General features: G+C 40.5%; 1 protein-coding gene and 1 non-coding gene across 8 annotated transcripts in view; both read left to right on the plus strand.

Annotated features, from left to right (window-relative positions):
* The first annotated feature begins 5,302 nt into the window (after nt 1-5,302).
* Nucleotides 5,303-26,189, plus strand: part of LOC122082854 (telomerase reverse transcriptase) — a 127,922-nt gene continuing 107,035 nt past the window's right edge. For 5 of the 7 annotated variants that reach the window (XR_006141419.1, XR_006141418.1, XR_006141420.1 and 2 more), the window contains exons 1-5: nt 5,303-5,674; nt 5,889-5,966; nt 15,451-15,516; nt 16,041-16,173; nt 19,501-20,162. Coding sequence is in view for 4 of the 7 variants with exons in the window: in XM_042650649.1 (XP_042506583.1) it covers nt 5,378-5,674; nt 5,889-5,966; nt 15,451-15,516; nt 16,041-16,173; nt 19,501-20,162 (1,236 nt within the window). In the remaining 3 variants the exon portion in view is untranslated. Of the gene's footprint in view, nt 5,675-5,888; nt 5,967-5,996; nt 6,576-15,450; nt 15,517-16,040; nt 16,174-19,500; nt 20,163-26,189 lie in introns of those variants that run through there. The other 2 variants (XM_042650648.1, XM_042650650.1) reach the window with 2 other exon arrangements.
* LOC122082955 lies at nt 11,013-11,118 on the plus strand. The gene has a single exon (XR_006141490.1). It is a non-coding gene; the product is annotated as a small nucleolar RNA R71 (small nucleolar RNA).

The following is a 26,189-nucleotide window of genomic DNA, read 5'->3' on the forward strand; positions in this document are numbered from 1 at the left end:
GGGACCTCGAGTGGTGGGAGGCTAGGTGGTGATTGACCTATAACTCCCAATTCTCCTTCATTGATGGTTCTTTTAGCTTCCTTCCTTATTATTCAAGCTCAGCTACCCATGATCTTTCTGTACACCCAGGAATTATGAAACCTTTCTTACCCTTTGGTCCCATGATGAGTTGGATCTCCTTGAGATTTCTCTTCTTCCAATGCTTTAACTGTCCCATGATCTGGAAGGGGTTGGTTGTGACATTGGAAGCCTACTTGATTTTCACTTCTATTGTCCTGTTATCTACCAAATCTTAGATGGCATGCTGCAAATTGAAGCAATGCTCTGTGGTATAACCTTTCTGATTATGATAGGCACAATACTCATGTTCTCTATACCAAATTGGTGGGGGATTGCTAATGGGCTTAGGAGCAATTGTACCAGGGAGACCTTGCTTCTTCAACTTCTCATATACTGTGGCCTATGGCATCACCAAATTTGTGAACTGCCTCCTTGGTTGTGGGACCATTCAGGTTGTATAATCTTCCTATATAACAAATGGCTGAGGCTGGAATATGATTGTCGATGCTACTAGCTCTTGGACTGCATTAACTTTTCCTGGCTCTGAACTCTTGCCTCGTCCAAACTTGCGTTCTTTCTTTAGTCCTGAGACACTGCCTGGTATTGAGCATCCCTTAACAACTTGTTTTCGACGCGGGTGCCTATGGCTATTAGAGCATCAAAATTCTACAAATGTTGCTAGTAGAGGACTTCATAGTAAGTTTTGGAGAGGTTCTCAATCAACATCTCTACTTTCTTCGCCATAGAAGGGCGATCCACCATTTTGGCAGCCTTGTCGCAAAACATCATTAGAAATGTTGTAAACCCTTATTTTTGTTGTTGCCTCAAGGTCTTTAACTCACATTGCTTGACATCGACTTCTGTATTATAAGAGTATTGCTTGGTAAAAGCTCGTACAACTATTCCCAATTCTGAGTTTGTGAGGGTGCTAATTGAGTTAACCACCTCAAAGCTGGTATTGATAAGGTTAGTATAAAAGCTTGCCGCATCTACTCATTGGTAAGTTGCCATGACTTGGCAGTACTCAGGAAGATCTTTAGGTGGGGACTCTAGACCCCTCAGACCTATCAGTTTGCCATTTAAACTTCTCAAGGACACGTGCTCCAAAGAAATACACATCTCATTGGGATATGTGACCTCCCCCTCTTGGCTCCTACCACTTTGGATCATGCTTTCTAACTTTTCCAAATGTTCTCTCATTTTCTTTTCCCTTTCTGTCTCTGTAAGTTTGTTTTGCACATGGGCGGCAAAATCTTCCTCTTCTTCATCAATCACAAACCTAAGAGGAGCCTTAGGCATTGTGGGAGTTTCCCTCGGTGTAGTTGCCCTGGGCCGTTCTGGTTCTCTTGAGGGGGGAATAGGATCTACGTTGCTGGGTTTTGAGCAACATTCTCATTCTGAGTGGTGATGGAGTCAGCCCTAGACAGGTTTCTAATCTCTTGCAAGATCTGTGCTGGGGTCTTCTTAAATTAGGCCATCTTAGCTTGTATGGATTCCAAGGGATGAGCCCATGTTGGCTCTGGTGCAACGCCACTTACTGGGTCCCTAACAAATGCTTCCATTATGAATGAACTTGAATATCTAATGAAGAACTGTCCGACCGGGGTGATATTTGACTTAGGTGAGTCAACCTGTTACCTTGACGAGTCTACACGGACGAAGAGGGATCTTTTGGACTTGGAATTGTGCCTAGTCCACCAAAGAGGTTTGATTTCAATTTTTTTTTCCTTTCATATGTTTTTTTTTTTTTTTTTTTGTCTTTGATATTTTTTTTATTTGCAATCAAGTGTTTCATACAAAGTTAATTAGTGCAAACATGGTGGTCCTAGTAAAAAGTGGTCTTATGACATATTCTATGTCATTGGGTCTGCTCTTTATGATTTACCCCACTCGATGATTCTTTTTCCCAAATGCCCGTGGAATGCACCTCCTTGATGATTTAGCATCCCCGTACAATTTGATGGGAATCACCCTAGAATCATACATACTGAACCATCGAGGTGTCATTCCCTATTTTTGAGAAAGAATCTTCAACCGACGACCCACTCAAGAGAGAGCATATCCATGACAACTCGAATACATCATAAGAACACTTTAACCTAGATCTCAAACGAATCTTAATCAGTTAGCTTGCAGCATTCCTAGGGGTTTCTCCTCTATTTCCGACATAATGCAAGGACACAGTGGATGCAATAGGACCGAACCAACTATCTTTGACGGGATCTATATACTCAAGGTATGTGATTTTTTTATATACCTGATGGTACGGTATCAAGGTATAGTGTCCTTGCCCATCACTCGTGACTACACACAAGGTTAGACAATTAGCCACGGGGGTGGAAGGAACTGTCCTAAGAGTGAGTGCTAAAGTGTAATGTAAAAAGTACCACTATATGATCCCAGAATGCCATAAGGTGCACGGACCTCCTTGAGGGTGCTGGCGCAGTAATGGTCATCCTCACTATACGACGATGCTTTAGGCATTCTTGTATAAGAAGCAAGTATCATGTGATCTCATAATACTTAGGATGTCGCGCACGGACCTCTCAATGGTGCTAGCACGACATGGAGCATCCTCGCCACATGATTTCACTTTGAGCACGATGCATGATGCAGTAAGTGCATACAATTACAAAGATGCATTAGTCAAACATGCTTTCATACAAACACATTAAGGGGAATGTTCTTGCATTTAATGGTAGCATCTAATATTGGAAGTTTGGCAATCCCCATCAGAGTCGCAATTGTGGGGGTCACGACCACGGGCTCGGCCCTCTCCTCTCTTTCGGCATCTGCGAGCCCTGCACCGCCACATGCTTGAAGATGCGTGGGAGCCTATTTTGCAGGAGCTATCTTCCCTTAGGGTATTTTCCAGAAAAAATATTAATACTTGCCCAATATCGGGGATTGGGAATCATAAAAATTTGGAGTCACCACCTAGGTTTAGGGAGTAGGACCCGGGATGTGGGCCCGTAATGGACCCGAGATTGACTCGGTTTGGTCCAAAGATTAGGGTAAGAGCTAGGTTATGAAATTGGGAAGATGTTAGATACCCACTTCACCCTCTTTAACCGGTCTTTCTATTAGATGCATAAATTTGAATATTCCCCTTTATATCCTAACCTACATGCATGACTAGGTATTTAATCTACAACATTATACAAGCATTATATCGAATAAAATGTCTACATTATGCCTACTATGTTAAGAAATTATACTTGACCTTGACCCCTGTTTTGGGCCAAGAGGGGGTGGACCTCGGTTAATGCTTTGGTGACTTTGATGAAGACTCTCGATTTAGATGGGAATGGCCTCAGTTGCTTGCTTCTCTTCATTGGAGAATCCAGGCCTTCAGTGATAAATTAGGATCCCAACATGCTTCTCAAGAACCAAAGATAGAGGAATTTCTCCACTCCCACTCTTCCACTCTTCCACTCTTCCCCTTTTCACACTTTTTTCTTCTGTATCTCTCTTCTCCACATTCTTCTTTTTTTCTCTTTTTCCTCCTCTCTCTTTTTTCTCCTCTCCTTCTTTTTCGTGCCTCTCCCTCCCTCTTTAGTAAAAGGGGAGCACCGTTTATAGATGTTCAGACTCACTTTGGCAGGCCTACCAAAAGTGGTAAATTCAATGGCAGGTCTGTTGTCCAAAAATGGTAATTTTTTGTGGGCTCGATAGGTTTTATTTCCTAAAAAGTCATTTTTCACGTGTAAAAATCCAATTTTTTATACCATTTTTGGTGGCCCTGGGAGGAATCTAGGGTAGAATATGTCGATCGATCCATGTTTTGACTTCAAGGAGTGATTCCGGGGGATCCGGTGGCCAAATTTTCGCATGCGATGTATCGTCAAATCTCTCCAATCCTATCTAGGAGATTATAGCTATAGAATTGGGATCTTACCTGTGTCACCCCCTAGAAAATGCCACTATTAGAGAGACACCCATTGCATAATACCAAATTACACTCGCACCCCCTACCGTTAGTCTCCATTAAGTGAGGCTTTGAAATGACGATTTTACCCTTTTGAGTAAAACATATAACCCCATCCTATTTTACTAACCTTTCAATACCCCTCACATTCATCTTGGGTTTAAGAGGAGCAAAAACCTTCTCCCCTTCTCCATCCTTGCGCTCACCCTTCTCCATCGCTGTAATCACTTCTGAAGCTGTAAAATCTACATAAGAGACCAGTTACTGTTTAGATTTGTTTTTATTCTTTTTTTTTTTTTTTTTTTGTGTAGGGGGATTCACCAAATCAAACACCTGGAATCAGATAAGTCATCAATTAGTCAAATTATAGAATTGCTTGATGAACTTCACGAAGAACTAAATGAGTTTCTTCAACACTTTCATTGACAGTCTTCATCACTCATAACCTCTTTCTTTCTTTCCTTCTCTCAAACGATTCTTACTTGAGTCATAGATTTTGGTTTTATTGGGTTGCTTTAGTTTGTAACCTGAATGACCATCCCCAAACACAATCTCTTTGGTTTTATTGGAATATTAGTTTTGCAGCTCACAAATTGTGGATTGGAGAGATTAGGGCAGTTGCATAGTCCTTAGAGATAGGAGTCCGTTTCATATTTCGATGATGATCATCGGAATGAAAGTATTAATCCTCACAGTTCGTAGGAGAGGACGGTTTTGTATGTGCGTGTCACCGAAAAAGAAAGAGGATAGATGGAATATGATGTTGGAATGTTAAAAAGGTTGAGGACATATTATCAAGTTATCGTATTAAAAGGGTAAATGACTCAAAATATTAGCGAAGGGTAATATGGCCATTAATGAAAAATTTGCATGACTTCATGATTTCAGCATTACGTACTGAGGTTACTTGTAAATCTCACCAAAGTCCAGGGGAGATTCCATGTAATTGTTTAAAACTAAGGGAGGGGATTGTAATCGGGCCAAACTCCAGGGACGGCCATGAATAAAAACTCTTTATTTATTTATGTTCACAAAAAGAATTTTCGTTGCATTTGGCATTATTTTTCTTTTTGCTTGTATTTAGTATCATTTTATTTATTTATATTCATAATAACTGAAAATCAATTTTGGACAAAACACATAAATGATTCTCGATCAATTTTTGATTTTTATGTTTTATAATAATAAAAAAAGCTTCATAAATAATGCCAAATGTAATTAAAACCGTTTTTATGAACAAAAATAAAAAATAAAAATCGTATCAAAAACCAAAAACTCTTTATTTTTAAATTCGCGCCAAATGAAAGCCCGAAGAATCTGCTCTATTATGTGATTTTTTCTCGTCCCCTTTTAATTTGCCCTCCAGCAAATCGCCTCCCCGCAGTTGCAATGAAGAAAAGAAGAGTCCCCGAGGTCCTATGGAGGTCGTATCGAAACCATGCTCGCACTTTAGCCGACACAATCCTATCTTTGCTGCCTCGACCCCCACCTCCGGCCGCCAACTGCTGGTGCAAGGGCTGTGGCTGCCTCGGTTGTGCCGGCGATGGTGCCATGTCCTTCCTTCTTAGACCTGACGACCCACCAGACTACCACAAGCTCTTGAATAGATGCTTCGTCGTCATGCCAGACGATCAGCCGCAGCGTCGCACAGCTTTCTATCCTGAATGCCGATGGTCCCAACAAACGGTATTCTAAATCTCCATTTCCCTCACATTTGTTGTTTTTAGGGCAAAGGAGAGGTAAGAGCCACTGGAATGTGTTTGAAAATCGAGGTGTTTAATTGGTTCAAATATATTTTGTTTAGTTGTTTGGAGAAAGAGAAATGATCCTGGAAAATTTTCTGGATAGAGTGATTTGGTATAGCTAACATGTTAATCCTTCTCATTGTTATTGTTCTTAGATGGTCAGAAGAACTATTGAGATGATAATGTGTGAGTCACACCGATCTTCAAATGTGATATGCAATGGGTATGATAAGGTGAGTCGATCATTCTGATGTTGTTGTTTCCTTCACAGTTCAAACAATTAAAGAGTCCTTACCAAAAAAAAAAAAAAAAAAAAAAAAAAAAAAAATGTTGATAGAAAAAAGAAGAAATAAAGAAAAGGAAACCATAGCAGCCATGTTTGTATATTTAATATTTCAACACGTGCTCCTTGGTCTTCAACTTGTAAAGGACAGTACTGTTCTGAAGATAAAATTTGCATTTGCATATTACATCATGGAGTTTACATTTTTAGGACTGAATCATAAGATTTTTCCTCATAGATTTTGAAAATGGTAGCCACGGTAGAGGAGCTCTGGCCTTGGCTAAGCAAGCAGCTGGCCTAGTGGATGGGTCTCCAAGGTGAAAGGGCGCTGGCCTTTCTGAGGGGAACGACCGAGTAGCTGCCTACTGAGAGTGGCCCGGCGGGTTGGTGTCGAAGAGGCTACTGCCTATCGGGACAAATGTCCAAATCAATAGTCCGAAAGGCAGGTTGCCGGCGGCCGGAAACCGGCAGGCAGACAATGAGGGTGGAGGCCAACACAGTGAGCAGGCAAACAGACCAAGCGAGCAGGGCATCCGGAAGGGCAGGCAGCCTAGAAAGGGTGATGACCCGATCACACTCCCCAACTTACACTTTTGCTCGTCCTCGAGTGAAAGACAATAAAAACTACTCTGGTTATCATGCAATTAGCTTAATGTAACCACTCATAAGCAAGTAAGAGCATCATCAACGAATCAATAACAAGGATTCTAAATATGCCAACAATTCAACACAAAGTTAAACAAAGAACAACATCTTTGTCCACTCTAACCAACTTTTACTCTTTCATTCAAAATCAACCATTGTAGATAGGTCATGAAGTCCAAGTGTTATACAAGCCATCACTTTTGTCATGCAACTATTATCATTTTTTTTTTCTTTAAAATTTTTATTTATTTATTTATTTATTTTTAATAATATAGACATTCCACCTATTTGACGTGAGTTTTAATACTTGTGGCAAAGAAACCCGGTTACTAGGGAGGAAATCATAATGCATGATTTAAATCAATTTTCAACACATAAGGCTTGCATAGTTACACAAGAATCATCATAAACATTCACTAAAATAACAATTTCAGATTCAAAGAAAAAAGTTAACTAACATGGAAGAGTAATAATGTTATAAGTTTAACTAATTGTTAAATACATCAACACACTTAAAAATCACATGCTATAACTCTTGACAAAGACCTTAAAAGCTCTAGAGTAGAAAAATTAAGCCGAAATGTGTAATCAATACCTGTGTTCAAGTTCAAATTGTTCATTCAATAAAAAATTCACTCTCACTCCCCAACTTAAATAACATTGTCCCCAATGGCATGTGAAAGATTAACACATAATAAAGCAAGAGGAACAAAGCAAATCAAAGAAAAGGGAATGACTAATACAACCTGATGGAGTAAAGTGCTACTACTGCCATTTGCACCAACATGGCTACGCCCCATTACTAAACCTGAAAAACACAACTAAACAAAAACATGAAGTAAAATGGTGGGTTGCCTCCCATAAGTGCTAAGTTAACCGTCTTCAACCAGACAAACAGTGAAACTCAAAAGAAATCATAAACCGGATCAATCAAATCAATAGACTCAATAACCTGGCCATCAGTAATACCATCCACATAAGGTTTAATGCACTGCCCATTAGCCTGAAAAGTGTGCCCTGTCTTAGGATCTTGAATTGTTATAGCACTATAGGGTGACATTTTTGTGACCACAAAGGGGCCATCCCATCGAGAGCGAAGTTTACCAAGAAAGAGGCGTAGCTTGGAATTGAAAGGCCAAACTTTTGGTTAACTTCAGAAGACTTCCGGACAATATGTTTATCATGATAAGCCTTTGTCCTAGCCTTACAAATATTTGCGTTCTCATATGCCTCATTGCGCATTTCTTCCAACTCCAAGAGTTGAAGACAACGGTTGGAATCAGCTTTGACCATATCAAAATTAAATATATTAATGGCCCACAAAGCACGGTGTTCCAACTCAACAGGTAAATGACAAGCTTTCTCAAATACCAATCGGCAAGGGGACATGTCAATAGGAGTCTTATAAGCAGTACGATAGCCCACAATGCATCATCTAGTCTCATAGACTAATCTTTCTTATCAGACCTAACCGTTTTCTCAAGAATGCACTTGATCTCCCTATTAGACACCTCTACTTGACCACTGGTCTGCGGATGATAAGGCGTGGCAACCTTATGAGTAATAGAATACTTCCGCAGTAGAGCCCCAAAATTCCAGTGCTTAAAATGGGAGCCACCATCACTAATAATAGCACATGGAAATCCAAACCATAGTTGTCAAGGTGTCGCCTAGGCGACGACTAGGCGTCCAGGTGGTTTGCCTAGGGCCTGGGCAACAGTCGCCTTGTTGCACTGCATGTCGCCTTGTGTTTCAGCACTTATTTATGCCAAATATCTAGGCGGTGACTAGGCGTCCAGGTGGTTTTCTCTTGGTCTTTATGACACATAATGACCTGATTATAACATGAATGGCCATCTAAGAAAAAAAAATGGCTTTAGCCTGCTAATTTCTTTAGGATCTGATCAATGAACGGCCAAGGAAAGTGATCCTTACGGGTGACAGAATTCAATCTTTGATAATCAATGCATACACGCCAACCTGTGGTTGTGTGAGTAGGGACCTTGTCACCCTGGTCGTTCTCAACAACAGTAATGCTCGACTTCTTAGGCACAACTTGAGTGGGACTCACCCACTTGCTATCAGAGATGGGATAAATAATGCCTGCATCTAACCATTTCACCACCTCTTTCTTGACAACTTTGCGCATGTGAGGATTCAATCTCCTTTGCGCATCTTGGAAAAGTTTAGCTCAATCATCACAATAGATACGATGCATACAAATTGATGGGCTACCTTTCAAATCAGCCGTGGACCATCCAATGGCAGCCTTATGTTCATTGAGAACATCCAACAGTTTGCTTTCTTGATCAGGTGTCAAATTGGAAGCAATGATGATAGGGAGTGTCTCATTAGATCCCAAAAAAGCATGTTTCAATGAATCTGGCAATGATTTAAGCTCTAACACTGGTGGAGACTCAATAGAACTCAATGTTGGCTTCTCAGCCAAAGGAAGAAGGGACTCAAACTTGATAGTCCAAGGAGGACGATAGGAAAAGGTAGGAGCATCTAACAGAGCATTGACCTCAGCAGTGTAAGAATCAACATAAAAATCATCACCTCCAAAGAAGGTCAAACACTACTGCACTGGGTCATCTGCTAATATCACTGGGGTTTACTATGCTACCACCTCATCTATCACATCAACGGAGAAACACTCGTCCTCAGATTGAGGCCCTAAAGAAGCATTTAAGATGTTCAATCGGAGCTTCCTATTACCAAAGGAAATGTCCATTGCACCTGATCTACAATTGATGCATGCATCGGCAGTGGCCAAGAATAGACGCCCTAAGATTATCGACTTTGGTTTTCCATTAGTAGGTGCTTCCATGTCAAGAACTAGGAAATCCACAAGAAAATATGGCCCATCAACCTTAACTAATACATCCTCAATACAACCTCTAGGGACTTTGATTGGACGGTCAGTTAGTTGGAGAATAACCTCTGTAGGTTTCAATTCTCCAAACCCAAAATGATCACAAACTGAGCTAGGAAAAATATTCACACTCGCCCCTAGATCAAGGAGAGCACGCTTAATCGAAAGGTTCCTAATGTTATAAGATATGAGAAGTGCTCCTGGATCCTTAAGCTTAGGGGGAAGCTTATTCGACAGGACAACACTCACTTGCTCAGTAAGATGGACAGTTTTTGGAATATGGGTCTTCAGCTTACGCTTTTGAGTACATAAGTCTTTCAAGAACTTAGCATAAGCTGGAACTTGCTTTATGGCATCTAGAAGGGGAAGGTTGATCTAGATTTGTTTGAACAATTCTATCATCTCTTCCATTCTTGAACCCTTCTTGCCAAATGCAGAAAAAGGAGATTCTAAACAAGAGGGGAAAGGGGATATAGGTATATAAACATTAGGGTTACTGCCTCCCCCAACTTGTTCAATCTCATCATCCTTGGAAGCTTGTGGAGCTTCAGGACTGGGGTCTGGACTCATCTCTTTCTCATAATCCTTTGTAGGGGAATTCTGCTCAGGTGTTCCCAATACTCTGCCATTCCTTAGGGTCATGACTGTCTGGTCTTGTTCATGGAAAACTCGATTGCTAGGCTGACTCTTAGGATTTCCTACCACTTGGCTTGGTAGAGGACCTTCCTCTCTCTTACTGATGGCGTCAGCTAACTGACCCAACTGAGTTTCTAACTTAGTGAGGGATTGAATATGGGAGTGTAAGAGCTGTGTGTTCTGGTCCAACCCATTCAAGGCACGCATCACCTTTTCCTCTAATGATGAATTCATAGGCGGTGGAGGAGGTGGTTGTTGCACATCTCTATAGGCAGTCTGTTGATTGGAAAATTCTGCCTATATGGTGGATTTTGGAAACTATTGGGTTGTTTCCATCCAAAATTGGGGTGATTCCTCCAACCAGGGTTATAGGTCTGGGAATATGGGTCATTACCTAGTTTAGAGAAACTCTAGGCAGCCTGTGCATGTTCTTGAACATATTCAGGGAATTGCACAGCTTGAGGGCAATCCTCACATAATGTGCAAGATTGGCACAAAGAGGGTATGCATCCTGATAAGTGGGAGCTGGGGTAGATTGCCTAAAATTTTGCCCCATGGACAATAAGCGGCCAAGCTTTTCAGAAAGCACGTCCACTCTGGTGTTTATGGCCACAGATTGGCCTACCTCATAGAGGCCACCTCTCTTTGGGATCCAGTGGTGGGGGCTTCAGTCCTAGAGTTGACACATGATGTGGGGAATTTTCACTGAGAGTTTCAAATAGTTTCCATGCCTTATCCTCACTTTTATGCATAAAAGTGCCTCCACAAGAAGCATCAACCATCTATCTATGTCTATCTGTCAGTCCATTATAGAAATGTTGGACCAACTGCCACTTAGACACCACATGATAGGGACACTTTCTAATTAGATCCTTAAGTCTTTCCCAGGTCTTATGGAATTGCACACCATCAACTTGTGAAAAACTAGTGATGGCTTGCCTGATTTGGTTAGTCCTACCTATGGGAAAGTACTTCTTTAGGAACTCCTGTTGCATTCGGGCCCAGGTCTCAATCACTATAGAAGAATCCAAAGAATTAAGCCATTGTTTGGCTTTATCCTTAAGGGAAAATGGGAACAAGGTCAACCTAAGGGCATCTTCAAAAAAATTCTGGATTTTGACAGTGGAGCATATCTCCAAAAATTCATCTAGGTGCTTGTAGGGTTCCTCATTATTAAGTCTATAGAAAGATGGGAGCATCTGAATGATACTGGACTTGATCTCATATTCTCATACTAGGCGGCCTGAACAACAGGAACCTTAATACATGAGGTAGATGTATAAGTCAATGAGGTAAAGTGTTCACTCAATGGGCATCTTACATGTCCATTCTCCTCTGCCATTTTATTTTTCCGAATTAAACACAAAGTTCTCTCAATTTTAAGGTCCAAATTGGTCAGGTTGGGATGACAAGAACAACGACCATGCATCAACTACCAACAAGCATGAAAATAAAATAAACTAACTAGAGAGAGAAAAGCTCATAACCAGACTGTGCAAGAGGGCTGAATGCAAATTCAGCCTAGAAAGGGTGACCACTAGCGGGACAGCAGGCCTGGCTAGAGTGGTGTCCAAAAGGGCTGCAGGCATCACGAGCAACTACTCGAGAGGTAGAACCGGAGGAGAAAACGAGCCAGCGGACAGACCCAACGAGCCTCATGGCAATCATAAGCACGGATAGTAGCAGGCCAGCCAGGCCTAACGGGAGAAGCGTCTAAAAGGGCAACAGGCCTGGCGGGACGGCTACATGGTAGCAGCTAGCCCAGAAGGGGCCAACACCAAGTCATCTACGGGCTAAGCAGGGCAGGCGGTTGACGGGAAGACGAGCCAAGCGATTGTAGCAACCTCAACACCAATCGAGATGACCGACGCTAGCAATCGCCGGAGAAGAGGGAAAGGGAATGGAGGAGGAAGAATGGAGGGGGAGTGAGAAGAAGAAGAGGAAGAAGGGAGAGGTGAAGGGGAGACGTAGAGGAAGGGAAAGAAGAGCGGTGGAGGAGGGAGGGAGGGAGAAGAGAAGAGGAGAGAGTGAGTGAAGGCGAAGGGAGAGGGGGGAACAGCCCAGCCTCATGGTTTGGCTACTCCAAGCAGCCTCCTTCGCTTCTTTTTTGCTTTTGTCGCTAGGGTTTTTGGGAGCTAGACTTTCGGGGAGTTCTTTTAATTTCCTCTTGCCTTACCATCAAGTTAACAGCTTTGCCAAAGCATAATGATAATTGATGTGATCTTCCAACATAAATTCTCATATATATATATATATATATATTTTGGGTGAATAATATAATTTATTATCAAAGAGAAGAAACAAATACAAGAGCCCAAAGGCAAAAAGAAAAAGAAAAAGAGAAAAGAATACATAATGACCAAACCCTTAAGGGGCAATGGCTTGGTGACAAAAGAGAGGAAGTCCTTAGGAGACCACAATATGTTTATTCCTTAGGGAGTCCGTACAAGAAGAAGAGATAGTAGAGATTTTTCGTTACTGTCAAAAGAAATGGAGTCCCAAATTTTTTGGAGAGGCCGAGAGTTGGAGGTCCATTTCCTAATTTTGCTCCATTCAAATATGATTGATGGAGGCATTGAAGGTTAGCTTACCCACCGCATCTCAAAAAGAAGACCCTCTGAAGGTCATATCAACTTAAATCCATTCTCATTGAAAGTGAAGTAACCTAGAAGGAGGGTGAAAAGGTACTAGTGGATTTTTAAATCTTTTTGATTTAGTGTTCCCAAATGTGATTGTAAACTGAAAATTGGAATAATGCAATTAAGAAAACAATCACACAACACCAAGTTTATAGTGGTCCGACTCAATTCGAGTCTAGTCCGTACAAGTTCCATTTGTAAGGTATTCCACTAGCTCTTCCCTTTCAGTATAGTATAAAAGGAGGAAAACATTTACAGAATCTTTTTAGGATAAGAGGATCCGTACAATCTCTTTATAGGATGTGAGGGTCCTTCACCATATCTTTCCAGGTAGAGAGGGACTTTACAACTCTCTTGAGGATAAGAGGATCCTACACAACACCTAAGTATAGTCTAGGCTGATCTTTACTTACAACCATCCAATACTAGAGTTACCTAACTCTTAGACAAATACAAAATTAAAAGTGGAATGAGATAAGAGTTGCCTCTTTATGTGGTGCAGTAATAGAATGCAAGAATGAGGAAGATGCACCTTTCTATAGTCTTCACTAGGCTTGATAATTAATAGAAGAGTGGAAGACTTTGAGTAGATTCTTGAGCTTCACTTGTAATGATGGAGTTGACTAATATCTCAAGAAATGTGTAAAGTATTTTCACTTCAAAATGCTCGTGAAAATTCTCTCTAATGCTTGGTATTAATTGTTAATGAACTAAGAACATTAGTGGTATTCATAGGTGAGATTAGGTGACAAAAATAGGTTGGAAATTTCACTAAAAAATGGTCACTTTTTGGGTCTACTGGTCGACTGCCAAAAAGAGCGTTGGCAGAAAACTAACTAGCTGTTGGTGCCAGACGGTTTCAGCCGGTCGACCGCCTGTAGGGCCGGTCACTCCCAATTTTGACAAGTTTTGGGAAACTGACCTTTCGTCAGTATATGGGTCATAAATTTCTTGTCCCTTCGGATTGGCCTGATTTCTAGTGCGTTGTATTTGTAACTTGAATTTCTACAACTTTGGTGAAGAGACCATCTCCTGATACCTATTTTGAGGTTACCCAAAATGCCCTTGAGTGAGGTAAATGCTGTTTTCTCAACAATTTCCTAAGTCATGATATTCCTAACATGTTCCTAGCCACCTTTAGCTCTTGACAGGTGGTCATAGGTACATCCTAAGGTCATTCTAAGATGCATGAGTCCAATACATGAGTGCAATGCATGAGATGTGAGTGCTCTTTTGCATAATCATGACCCATTTACATATAAAAGACTTAAACTATCTTGTAAGGACTTCTTGGACAGTCTTCATGTTGATCTTGCAATGCTTGATGTCTTTCCATCTTTTATCAAGTCTTCAAATAGTCCTCCTTGTCTTGATATACTCTTCATGTCTTGGCATCTTGATTCTTTGGTTCTTGGTGCTTGATACATGAGAATCCTTCTTCAAAACAAATTCCTTGCACCCAGCGGCACTCAACAACTTATGGTTAAATTCGTTATTTGTTTGTTATCATCAAAACCAACTTAGGAGTGTGGGCATATCCCCAACAATCTCCCCCTTTTTGGTGATAGCAAACAAATAAAAGGGATGACAATTATAGTATAAAATATTTAAGCACATGAATAAAAAAATCTCCCCCTTTAGGAATCCAATCCACCTTACATTAATTGAAGGTGGAACATATTAAAAAGGATACCCCCTTATTGTAAGTGCTGCAAAAAGGCTGTTTGATGCAGCCTCTAAATTATGCCTGTATAGCTGATGGACAAAGAGTCAAAATGACTGACAGAGATTGATGACTGATAAGTACTGGACATAATAGGGCATGCAATAGTAGTAACAGAGGAAAGATAACATACCTGTCCATTTAATCTAACTGTTGGACAGGGATAGGAAGTAAATTGAGAAAATAGGGCAAGAAAGAAGGATTCAATGGGAAAAGGAATAGAAGATATAGATTAGGGAAAGGGAACAAGGGAGAGAGGGAATGTAGTAGAGAAGGGAAAGAGAAAGAAGGAATTGCAAGGGGGCGAGGGCTGGTTGATAGAGGGGCGAGGGAGATGTTCATTTACACTATAAATTCACAGATAGTATTCTCGTTCCTTCAATATCGTAGAAGGGGATACATATATTTATAAGACTCGAAAAAAAAAACCCCCCACCAAAAAAGAAATAGAAAGTTAAAAACTCTGCTTTCTAAAAACTGATAAGACTAAAACAGAATTTATAAAACAAACTACCCTATAATTACTTGGCCTAAAGAGTGCCCACACAACTGATGACTTTCAAAACCCATTGAAAGAAATGTGCATACCCTAAAAGAATAGAAAAACAGCCATTGCACTCTGGTGTTTTTGGCTTAGTTTGATGCCCATAAGGCCTATATCTTTCCCTTTCTGTTTCTCTCTCAATAAAATTTTTTTTTTGTTGATTCTGTGAATTTGTGACCTCCTAAAGCTGCGGACATGCTATTAGCCCACAATGTCACTTTGTATTGTGGCATATCAGGGGTGAACCATGAAGGCATAAACTTTGTTATTTTCTGTCTCCTTTAAAATATAGTTTCCCATCATCATTAAAAAAATGTTCTGATTGTTTTTACTGTATCCTACTCTGACATAAAGCTCATCTGTTTTTGGCAGTGCAATCATACAAGCTTTGTTCTGGATCATCTTACCACTTCATCATGGTGTCTTCTTAAAAAAAGGGTACTTTCCAGGTTCTATCATTCATTTGCAGAAGGAATTTCTCTAAACCATCAGGCGTAGAGTGTATCTCAACTCCAACACCCAAATTTTTGCCACTTGGTAGGTGATGTGGCAATTTCAACCATATTGGTAACTAGAAATGGTGTGAGTTGGCCATACATCAAATTTAGACTTGTTTCAATGGTATAAAACCCTCCCATATATGTCCATGCACCCTCTTCCTACACTAGGAGTTTTCAAAGGTAGGCTTGAATTTTTCAATGCTTTATTTTGCAACTTGGCAAACTCTATTTGGGTTGAAACGTGTCCTGTGACCAGAAGACCTTTGAATTTACAGTTGACAAAATCCAGTCTTATCCATTGTGTGTTGTGGCATCACTTGGGGGTGCTGGTGCAGAGAACCCTCCCGCGTCCTTTATTTGCCTATTTTAATGTTTCAATATTTTCATTTTCCAACTGTTTTCTCTCTCTTTTTCTTTTCCTGAAAAATTAACTCGTTGAGGTCAAAATTGTTAAACTTGCAGATTGGGGATGATACTATGTTTCACCTGTTGAAGTATGCATCTATATTCTTGCCGCATTCTCGTTCAAATTACCACCAGGTGGCAGGTTCTCCTATCATTGATTTAGTGATGAAGATCCGAAAGCATAAATCAGGTCTAATTATCAACCAGCCATCATCTGCTTTCTTTAGTATCAAGAACTAGTGCCTGTTGAGATCTTGTGCACGTAATTCATTTTATTATAAGTTGATTGTCTAGTTTTTCTGTATTTTGATGGAGAAATATCATTATTCTCTCTTAGCTAAGCCCTTCTGATAAATTATAAATGTTTCTATTAATAAAGAATATAGCTCAGCAAACTTCTAAAAGAAGAAAGAAGATCAAAGAGATTGGTTGGAAAAATGGCTTGGAGTGCCTGAAATTCTTAAGGGTGCTTATCCTTATCCAAACTGAGGATTATCAAGTATAATTTATTTTGGGGGTGTTTGACTGTAGTGCATGATTCTATTTTCTATGGTGATAGACTGGACTTTGGGAAGGAGTTATACAGTATTAAAGGGTTATAGGAGCTTCCTTGGTGCATAAGTACTGATTCCAATGCAATTCAGTATTCTCATAAGAAAATGGCTGGGTCAAGAATGACAAGAAGCATGAGTAATTTTGAGGAGTTCATATAGGAGATGGAATCGATCTATCTTCCTTCCTTTGAATAACGCAAGATTCACATCCTCTAACCTTTAATCTGACCTTGTTTGTACCAGGATTGGTAGGTTTTTGCTATCCAATGAGTTTTGAGGTTCAGTTCTTAAATTTGTTTTAGTCAGCACTTCTTTGACCTGCCTCAGATTATTGCTTGTGTTACATTTTAATCATATTTCAGTGTGCCAACACCTTTAAGGTTTAAAAAATGTGGTTGACTCACCATGCCTCAAAAAGTAAAACTGAAGAGGTGGAACAAAAAGGTATTTGTGATTTTGGAGGATATCTAGACAATTTTTACGTGAGATTGATTTGCCAACCTTTCTGCCCTTACTATTCCTGCTCAGATTAGTATCACTCTACATGAGGGTTTCTTTTCCCCACATTGAAATCACCCTCCTATTTTTCCTTGTTAGAAAGTTTGAGTGGCAGGTCCTTATCAATTGCAGTTTTAATGTGGTGCCTATTCTGATAAAATCACCAGTTTCTCATTTTTAATGCACACAGTGGTGGGATTAGAATCGTTGTTCTAGGTCCCGGTTTTGAGCCTAACCAAAACCGAGATAACTTGAGATCTTGCCGAAACCTTGCATTTTTTCCAGCAAGATTTGGGGTTGAGTTTTGGTGGCCATATGGTCAAGTTAGGTCCTGAAAGTTATCATCCAACCTATTTTAGGTCTAAACACAATGGAAACAATATATATTTTGAAAAAAATCAAACCCAAAATAGTACTTTGACTTTGGACCCTAGGTTGGTAGTCTACGTTGTATACAATCTCTATCCTAGGCTATTCCACACAATCTTTAGTACTAGTAGAACACATATAATTCAAGTAAAACAACTTAATTAAGCATTAGGAATTAAAAGATCAAATTATAAACCATTCATAGTTGTCAAGGTGGAAAGGCGACCAAGGCATCTGAGGGTCTTCCTAAGCGCTTTGGTGATAAGGCGGGCACAAGGTGTCGCCTAGGCGAATAAAGCGTTCTAGTGTTTTTTAATTTAACTATCTCTTCAGCTTGAGTTGTTGGTCGGATCATGGAACTCCCTCCATTATAATTGACTTTTTTCCTTTATCATGGTTGGGGAGGAAAACAGAGAGGCGAAAGTTCTCGCATCATAGCAGTTGGAAGGAACCTCTTGCTTCCATTTTATTTGGCACAAATAACTTATTAAAAATTATATAATTCTACTTATATGCTAAAAAAAAAAATTAAAGATACATACTAATGCATTATATTAATCAGAAAAACAAATCAATAAAGTGAATAAACTCAAAAATCATTAAGCCACATCAAGTCATCAAAAATCAATATTAAGTCACTTCAAGTCATCATGATTAGGACCAATGATTTTAATGGCCATAGACTTCCAAATCCACTGGTTTCTGTTATCATTAGCTGTATTTCCTTGTGATGCTATCTTCTCTTGAGATTGATACTCCTATATATCTACCCAACTACTCGAATTAGAGAAAATAAAATAAAATGAAGATTACATGCCTATATCAACTACCAACACTACTTAGACCAGAAAATTGGTTTGGCTTGGTTGCTTCTTGGCTTAGGCCTCCAAGGCTCCAAAGAGGGTCGTTCTGCTCCAGCCATAGTTTTTAAGGCGGTGAGGCGACGGAAGCGTTTGAGGGTCTTTTGGAATACCTTAGCGATAAGGCGGGCACAAAGCGTCGCCTTATCGACTAAAGCGTTCTTGTGTAATATTTTTATAAAACCAATCTATTTGGCTCAAATCCTAGCTGAATCCTATTACTCATATGTTAAATAAATATTAAAGGTTCATATTCATACCAATGTAAGATATTCATCAAGAAAACAAATCAATAAAATGAATAAATTAAGTTCATCTTCATCAATCATCAATCATCAATCAATCAATCAATCATCAATCATCAATCATCATCATCATATTAACATATAATATAAATACATAATTATGAAACAAAATTATAAATATAAAGAAAAAAAGACATAAAAAATACAAGTATTTATTATACTTACCTCTATGATGCCAAAATGAGTGCCTAAGCCCTAAGGTCATCCACTATATTTCTACTCCTGTCAAAGAAAAATGAAGCTCACCGTTGTCGGAGCAAGCTTACTGCTGCCAGAGCAAAGTGGTCGCCTGGATCAGTGGTTCTTCCTTGTTCTTTGATTCCTTCTCAAAGCCTTTTCTTAAAACCCTTGACAAAATCCAAGCCCTGTTTGTGAATCGTGTTTTTGTTTTGTTTGTTTTGGTTATTTTTGGTGGAGTAAAGCTGATCCCATACATCTCAAGTGTTAACAAAACCATACACCTACCAATAAAAAATCTATATTTGGAATCTTCATCAAGTAATTTTAAAATGTGTTTAAAAAAAAAAAAAAACCCATAAGGCGCAGTTCACATAAGGCGGAGCACTGCCTTACCATCTCTAGACCGCATCAGCGCCAAGGCGTTGGTAAGGCATCGCGCTGGTAAGGCGACGCCTTACCAACACCTTAAAAACTATGGGTCCAGCCATGCCAAGAAAACTGCATCAAGAACCCACTAAAATATAGGGGTAACTGAAGTTCAGGTTGGTTATTTGTTCATGAGTGGTCCAATGAAAGCCCAGAAGTGAACCATAAAACAGCTCAGATTATTCCTTTCATTACGATCTCAAAATTCTGGAGGATTCTCTACGAGCAGATTCTTATGTTTTTTCAGAATTTAATTAGAAGACTATAATTGATAAATTCTAATTGAGAAATTAATAGTGGTGACTGAATTGCTAGCTGTTGCCAGGCTCCCGTAAGAAGAGGAAGAGAGTCAGTGATGAGGACAAATATACATCTGATGACATTAAGTGTTCGGAGCGATTCATTGACTCAAATGTGGAACATCAAGTATGTGACAAGTATACTACAACAAAGACTGGAAAGCGTTTAAGGTCGTCTGGTTCGGAACATTGTACTCAGAAGTTTAACGGAGTTAAAGATGAAGACATATATAAATCTGATACCATTAATTCTTTGCAGCAATCCAATAGATCTCTGACTGTTACGTGCTGCTTTGGTTCTGGTGCCTGTTCTCTTAGTTGTAATCGTAGGAGCTGTTTCAAATCATTTGGATGGGGGTGTTGTAGAAAGCAGAGCCCCTTGCGTTACCCCGAAGCTCACATGCTGAACTGTATAGCTTTGGAAAATGATCTTGTGAAATCAAATGAGGAACTTAAAGTAGCAAAGAACACTACAACAACTATGCGGAAGCGTTCAAGGCCTTTTAGTTGGCAACGTCTTAGAAAGCGCAAGCAATTTACTTCTCTAGAGGACAAAATGCTGCCTTCTGTAGCCCCCATTCATTATGAGAGAGATCAGCTGTCTGGAATTCTTCAACAGAGCTCTGACACCAGTTTAAGTCATCAAACTGCAAAGGTGGTTTCGCCCCCAGAGCTCGATGCTCGTCAGGTTCCATCTGCAACAACAAGCTTGTTATTTTCTGTTATGATGCAGAAGCTGAATCATTGTTTGTGTCTGCTGCATGCCTAGACAATTGTCATCAGATATGAGCTCTTTTAATCTTAAATTTTTAATTGTCAGTTTGTTGCATATTTCTGTTGAATTTGGGCTGGAATCAAAGTTGTCATGGCATCCAGGTGAACCAAGGCAGTTAAAGGGGGTAAAAAACTAAGGCGACACCAGCAAGGCACCTAGGTGCTGCCTAGGCGACCCAGGCACCCATCCAGAAAAAGCTGACTGGATAGTGGACACCTAAGCGATGCCTTGACAACTATGGCTTGAGTAATAATATACATTGGACTGTTGAAGTGCAGTGATGTTGCTATCATTTAGTTGGTCATCACGTTTTTTTCACTCTCTTCTCAATAGGGGTCTAATTGGTGTGGATGAGAGTTCAATTGTCTCGTAACCAGGCTTTGAGATGGGAACAAGGTTCAAGAACTCGTTTTGTTTTGGTGGGGTTTCAAAAGCACCGAAATACTGAAATTTCGTCGAAATGGTGTACTTTTTCCCATGTGTTTCGCTGGCCATTTTGGGGGGCTAACGTCACATCCCCGCTAATCCCTCGTGCTGTTTCTGCCCTCATGGCTCCGAGGACATTCCTCACCTTTTCTTCTCATGTCCTCCCTTTGGAAAGCTGTCCTCTCTAGATGCTGGCCCCCCAATAGACACATTCTCCCTTTTGATAGGGAATGGATCTGGATTGGCATGACCTTTGCTGGCTCCTCCATTTGTGACACCCTTGGTAAACTTGCTTTTAGTGCAACCTTTAACCACCTCTGGATGGAGCGTAACATCCGTAGATGGTCTTCAAACTCCTACTTTGCAGACAAGATTTGGAAAGCCATCTACTTTGACGTTTCCTCCAAAATCCAATCTCTTCATCCTCGCCCTGTCCCAAACTCCCTCAGGAACAGACATATCATTTTCTCCTGGAACTTCCATATTGATACCATCTCCCACCCTTGATGCCCTTCCCCTCACTCTCTCTCTCCCTCTCCCCTTCGTTGCCTGCCCCTCCCCCCTCCCTCCCCCCTGTTTTAACTATATCCCTTTGGTCTTGCTGGTTTGGTTTATCTTGTTGCTTTAATGCTTTTTCTTCGTCTTGGGTTGACTTTTCCTTGTTGGCTTAAGCCTTCCCTCCCCCCTTTCTCCCTTTGTATATTCTTCTCTCCTTGGTAATGAATTTCTTTATTCATAAAGAAGGTCATCTTCTTGACTTATTTACACAAAAGCCCTTTGTTTTAGAATTTCTTTTTGTTTTTATTTTTTATATTTTATATTGTCCCCAAACCATTCTAAAATACCAATTGTTCCTTTTCTGTTGGCAATTATTTACCATCTCGGCCCAAGTTCTTTTGCCTTTCCAAAGTGGTTCCTTCATTACTTTGAAATTTAAGAAATTTCTACTAGATATTTAAATTGAGTTTATCACTTTGGTGGGCCCATAGAAACACAAATTTAGGGTTTTGGAAGTGTAGGTTGCATTGTTTTTTGGGTAAATAATAAATTCATCACCAAAAAAGAAGGGGGAGGGAATATACAAGGTCCTTAGGGGAAAGAAAAGAAGTTTACAAGAGAAAAAAAATAGGGCAATACACCCACTAAAGGGGTGGGGATGGGGCTGCAAAATGGAAAAAGGGAGTCCCCAGGAGACAACAGTGAGCCTGCTCCTTGGGGAGTCCCTAATAGGCTTATGGGGAAGCATCTAGAGTTTAGAACTAACATCAAAGTAGATGGCATTCCAAATAATGTCAAAAGCATGGGAGTTGGATGTTAATCTTCGAAGATTTTGTTCTATCCAAATGTGATTGATGGCGGCATAGAAGGCGAGCTTTCCAACAGTGTCATAAATAGAAGAACCAACATACGTCATATCGACCCAAATCCATTCCCTTTTATTAAGGGGAAGAACTCTTCTTCGACCTGGCCAATAGGTGCTGAGGACTTTTTCTCTAGATGGTGGAAGAAAAGGGGAAGCTGAAAAAGAGGTGATCAGGGTCTTCCTCTCCATTCCAGCAGAGAGAAGCTGGGAGAACTTGAATATGCTGGTAGAGGAGAAAGAATTGGGGTAGGAGGCAATTGGAGAGGGCCCTGTATGTAGTGAAACTATTGCGCGGAATATGGCTTATGAACTAGACAATTTTACACCATGGAACAAGAGGATTGTGAGCAGGAATGAAATCCTAAGTTGAGGAGGAGCTGAAGATGCCTGAAGGCGATGGGGACTAGATGCCTGTCTCCTCTTCCTCGATGACCAGGAGGGAGGAGAGGGCGAGAGGACATATGTCAAGGAGAGGTGGGGGGGGGACCAATCCTCATTAACTATTATGGAGGAAATAGTGGCGTCTTATCTAACCTAGAGTATTTGATAGATCTGGTGCCAATGATAGATATAAGAACACCTGGAGGGTGCCTCAATTGTTAGGCTAGAGAGAAGTGGAACAACCATCGGAAATTGATGAATGAATGGCTCTGAGAGCAACTGGATGGAGGCTAAGAATGTTTTTCCAAACCCAAGAGGCATCGACAAGAGGGCCACATACTAGAGAGAATCATTAAGGAGGGAGGAGTAGACCTAAGAGACCTAGATGCTATTTTGTTTGGAGACAATCTTCCAAATGAGCTTAAGGGTGGCTGTAGCGTTAACATCTTGGATACGACACACACTAAGGCCTCCTTCCAGCTTTGAGAGACAAACACAAGACTAGTGGAAGGGGTAGAAAAAATTTGGCCTAATCGACACCTTTATAGAGGAAGGTGCACACAAGGGTTTCAACAGCCTTGTTGGTGGATTCGGTAATCCTTAAAACCAGACCAATAAATATAACACGATTGCAAAATTGATCGAATGAGCTCTAGGCGTCCAACGTAGGAGAGAAGCTTGCCTTTCAGATGAGGTCAAGCATATGGGTGTAGTGGGGGCTGTAAGCATAGAAGAGAAGAGGAGGAGACTAAGGTATTTGATGGGGAGAGAGCCCATGGAGAAACTAGAGATGTCGAGCCTTTTGTGCATTAGAGATCCTTTAAAGGAAGAGGTGGATTTGAGGAGGTTGATGCGAAGGCACGAGAAGTCTTCGAAGAGGTGAAGGGAGGAGAGAATGGACTGGATGGAGAGAGGATCAGCCTTGGAGAAGGTCATGAGATCATCTGCAAAAGCTATATAAGTTAGGTCGAGGGCTTTGCATTTGGGAAGGGGGAGATAAAGTGGAGATTTGTGGAGGGTTGGATGGCTTTGGAGAGAACTTCAAGGGTGAGATAAAAAACAAAAGGGGAGACAAGGCAGCCTGGATGGATGCCAACAGAGGAGGGAAGGAAACTCACAAGAGAACCATTGATAAGGACAGAGAAGCGGGGGGTAGAGACACAAGAGTGAACCCAGTTAATGAAGATGGGGGGAAAAGACATGTTCTGAAGCACTTTAGAGATGATGTCCTGTTTTATGGAATTAAAAGCTTTAAGGAAATCGATCTTAAGAAGAGCAGCAGGAGAATGAGATTTCCTATCAAAACCTCTAACAATAACTTGACAAAGAATGATGTTAGAGATGCTTCTTCCCACAATGAAGGAGGATTGGTTTGGGCTGACCAAGGAATCAATGACGAGCTGAATCCTATTAACAAGGATTTTCGTGATATAAGAGGCTGCAGAGAGAAATCGGCCTGAAATACGTCATGGCTGCAGTTCCTTTGTTTCTAGGAAGAGGCAAAGGAAGGTGTGATTGACCCCTTGGATTTGTGAAAGGTTTGAAAAACAAGCTATTAACAGCTTTGAATAGATCAGACTTAATGATGTCCCTCCGAAAGGAAAAAAATCCCATGCTGAATCCATCCAGACCAAGGGCTTTGCTTGCTTTGTGGGAGAGGAAAACAACGGAAATTTCATCATTGGAAGGGATGTCCTAGAGAGGGCCAAAAAGGTGGGAGGGGATGAATTTATTCAATAAGCCAGGAAGGATGGAGGGATTTGGGGGAGGTGGGGGTGGAAGAGATTAGAGAAGTACCCTATGGCTTCGGATTTGATAAATCCGGGTGGAGAGAGTACCCATCTCTAGCAATGAGTATGGGGATGGAGTTGAAATTTTCTCTGGTTTTTAATGATCTATTGAAATAGGCAGCGTTAGAATCTGTAAGCTTCAACCATTTAATCCATGATTTGTGCTTGAGAAAGCTTTCTTCTTGGGCAAAGAGGGAGGAGAGCCTAGTATATCACTCATCGGCAGCAAGGAGAGGATAATGGATGTCATCTTGAAGCCTAGATTGGACGGCCAACTAGCTTTGCAGTCAATGATTTGAGAAGATATGTTACCAAAAGGGGAAATGTTCCATCGGTTGAGAATGGATTAACTTTCTTCAGCTTTTTGGAAATAGCTATGAGGGGGGCAAGTGAAGGCATGGACATGCGTACATAGTTGTCAAGGCGTCCAGGCGGTTTGCCTGGGGCCTAGGCGACAGTCGCCTTATTGCACTGCATACCGCCTTGTGTTTTGGCACTTATTTATGCCAAATATCCCCTATTTGAATCTAATAAAAATAGTTTAAAAATCAAATTCCAAAAGGATAAAAAGTCAACCCCCCAGTCCAAGAAGAAAAACTGGATTTTGGTTATAGGGGCAATTTTCAACTTTTAAATGCTGGAGTTTTTCTCAATTATGAAAATTTTATAAATTCTATCATGTTAAAACATTGCTAAAAACCAAAAGTCCGGTAAAATAATTTTTTGTTTTGATATCCATAAAATTATTTTCATTCAGGCGATTTTAACAGCATTCGCGCACTTAAAAATAAGTTTGACCGGAGCATAACTTTGTCATTACAACTTAGATTTAAGTAATCTTAGACTTGTTGGAAAGCTGGTTTTATATTATAACTGATACAAAAAGTCTTATGTAAAAATAATATCATTTGACCAGTCAAACTTGTTATAGAACCAGAGCATTTCTCTAAATTTTGATTTTTTATAACTTAATATGACTTAATGTTAATTTTTTATGATTTAATATGTCTAAATGTTGATTTTTAATGACTTGATGTTGCTTAATCTTGATTTTTTATGATACAAGGTATATATAACTTACTAAATAATGTTAGAAAATAAGAAAAATAAAAATAACAATTGGTCGCCTTGTTCGCCTCAAGGCGTGTGCCTTCTCGCCTAATGGCTTAGACAACCCTCCACCGCCTTGGTTCGCCTTGGCGCCGTGACAACTATGCATGCGTATTCCATGTCTCACTAACAAGCTGGAGGAAGTCCTGATGCTTAGCCCATATGTCAAAGAATTTAAAGGGCTTTAGGCCAAAAGAGATGTAAGGCTGGACTAAGGGAACGGGCTATGATCAGATATACTAGGGAGGCCAAAAGTGGCATTAGAGGAGGGGAAAACAGTCAGCCATGCTTCATTTACTAATAGTCTGGCAAGTTTACAAGCAATCCTGCTTGGGCCGCTCCTCTTGTTGTGCCAAAAAACTTGACACCAGACCATCAAGATCGTGCACGCTGATATCATTAAAGCAAATTTTGAAAAGCTTCAACAAAATCGGGGTTGATGGAGGTGCCACCATGTTTCTCATGGGCTGCTTGGACCACATTGAAGTCTCCACCCAGACCCTAAAGGAAGAGAGTTGGATTGGGGGGCAAGGGCACGAAGGTTGTCCCAGATATGGGATCTGTCTTTGGCGCAATTGAGACCGTAGATCACCATGAAAGCTAGATTGAGAGAGGAGGGGTCAGAAATGGTGAGATGAATTCATTGGGAAGAGGAAAAGGTGGCAGAGACATGGAATTTAGCAGGGTTCCAAAGGACCTAGATACAACAAGGGGGGAGTGGAGATAATTTGTGATGATAATGATGAGGATTTAAGGTGGGAACGAACTTCACCTTGTTTGGCTACAAAGTTTAGGCCTCAGATGTTCTATATGGACCAATGGGTCATCTAGAAGAAGGGAGGGGGGCAACAATAACTCAAAGAAATTGAG

This window comes from Macadamia integrifolia, chromosome 6 (assembly GCF_013358625.1).
Source record: "Macadamia integrifolia cultivar HAES 741 chromosome 6, SCU_Mint_v3, whole genome shotgun sequence".
In the NCBI taxonomy this organism is placed as follows: Eukaryota; Viridiplantae; Streptophyta; class Magnoliopsida; order Proteales; family Proteaceae; genus Macadamia; species Macadamia integrifolia.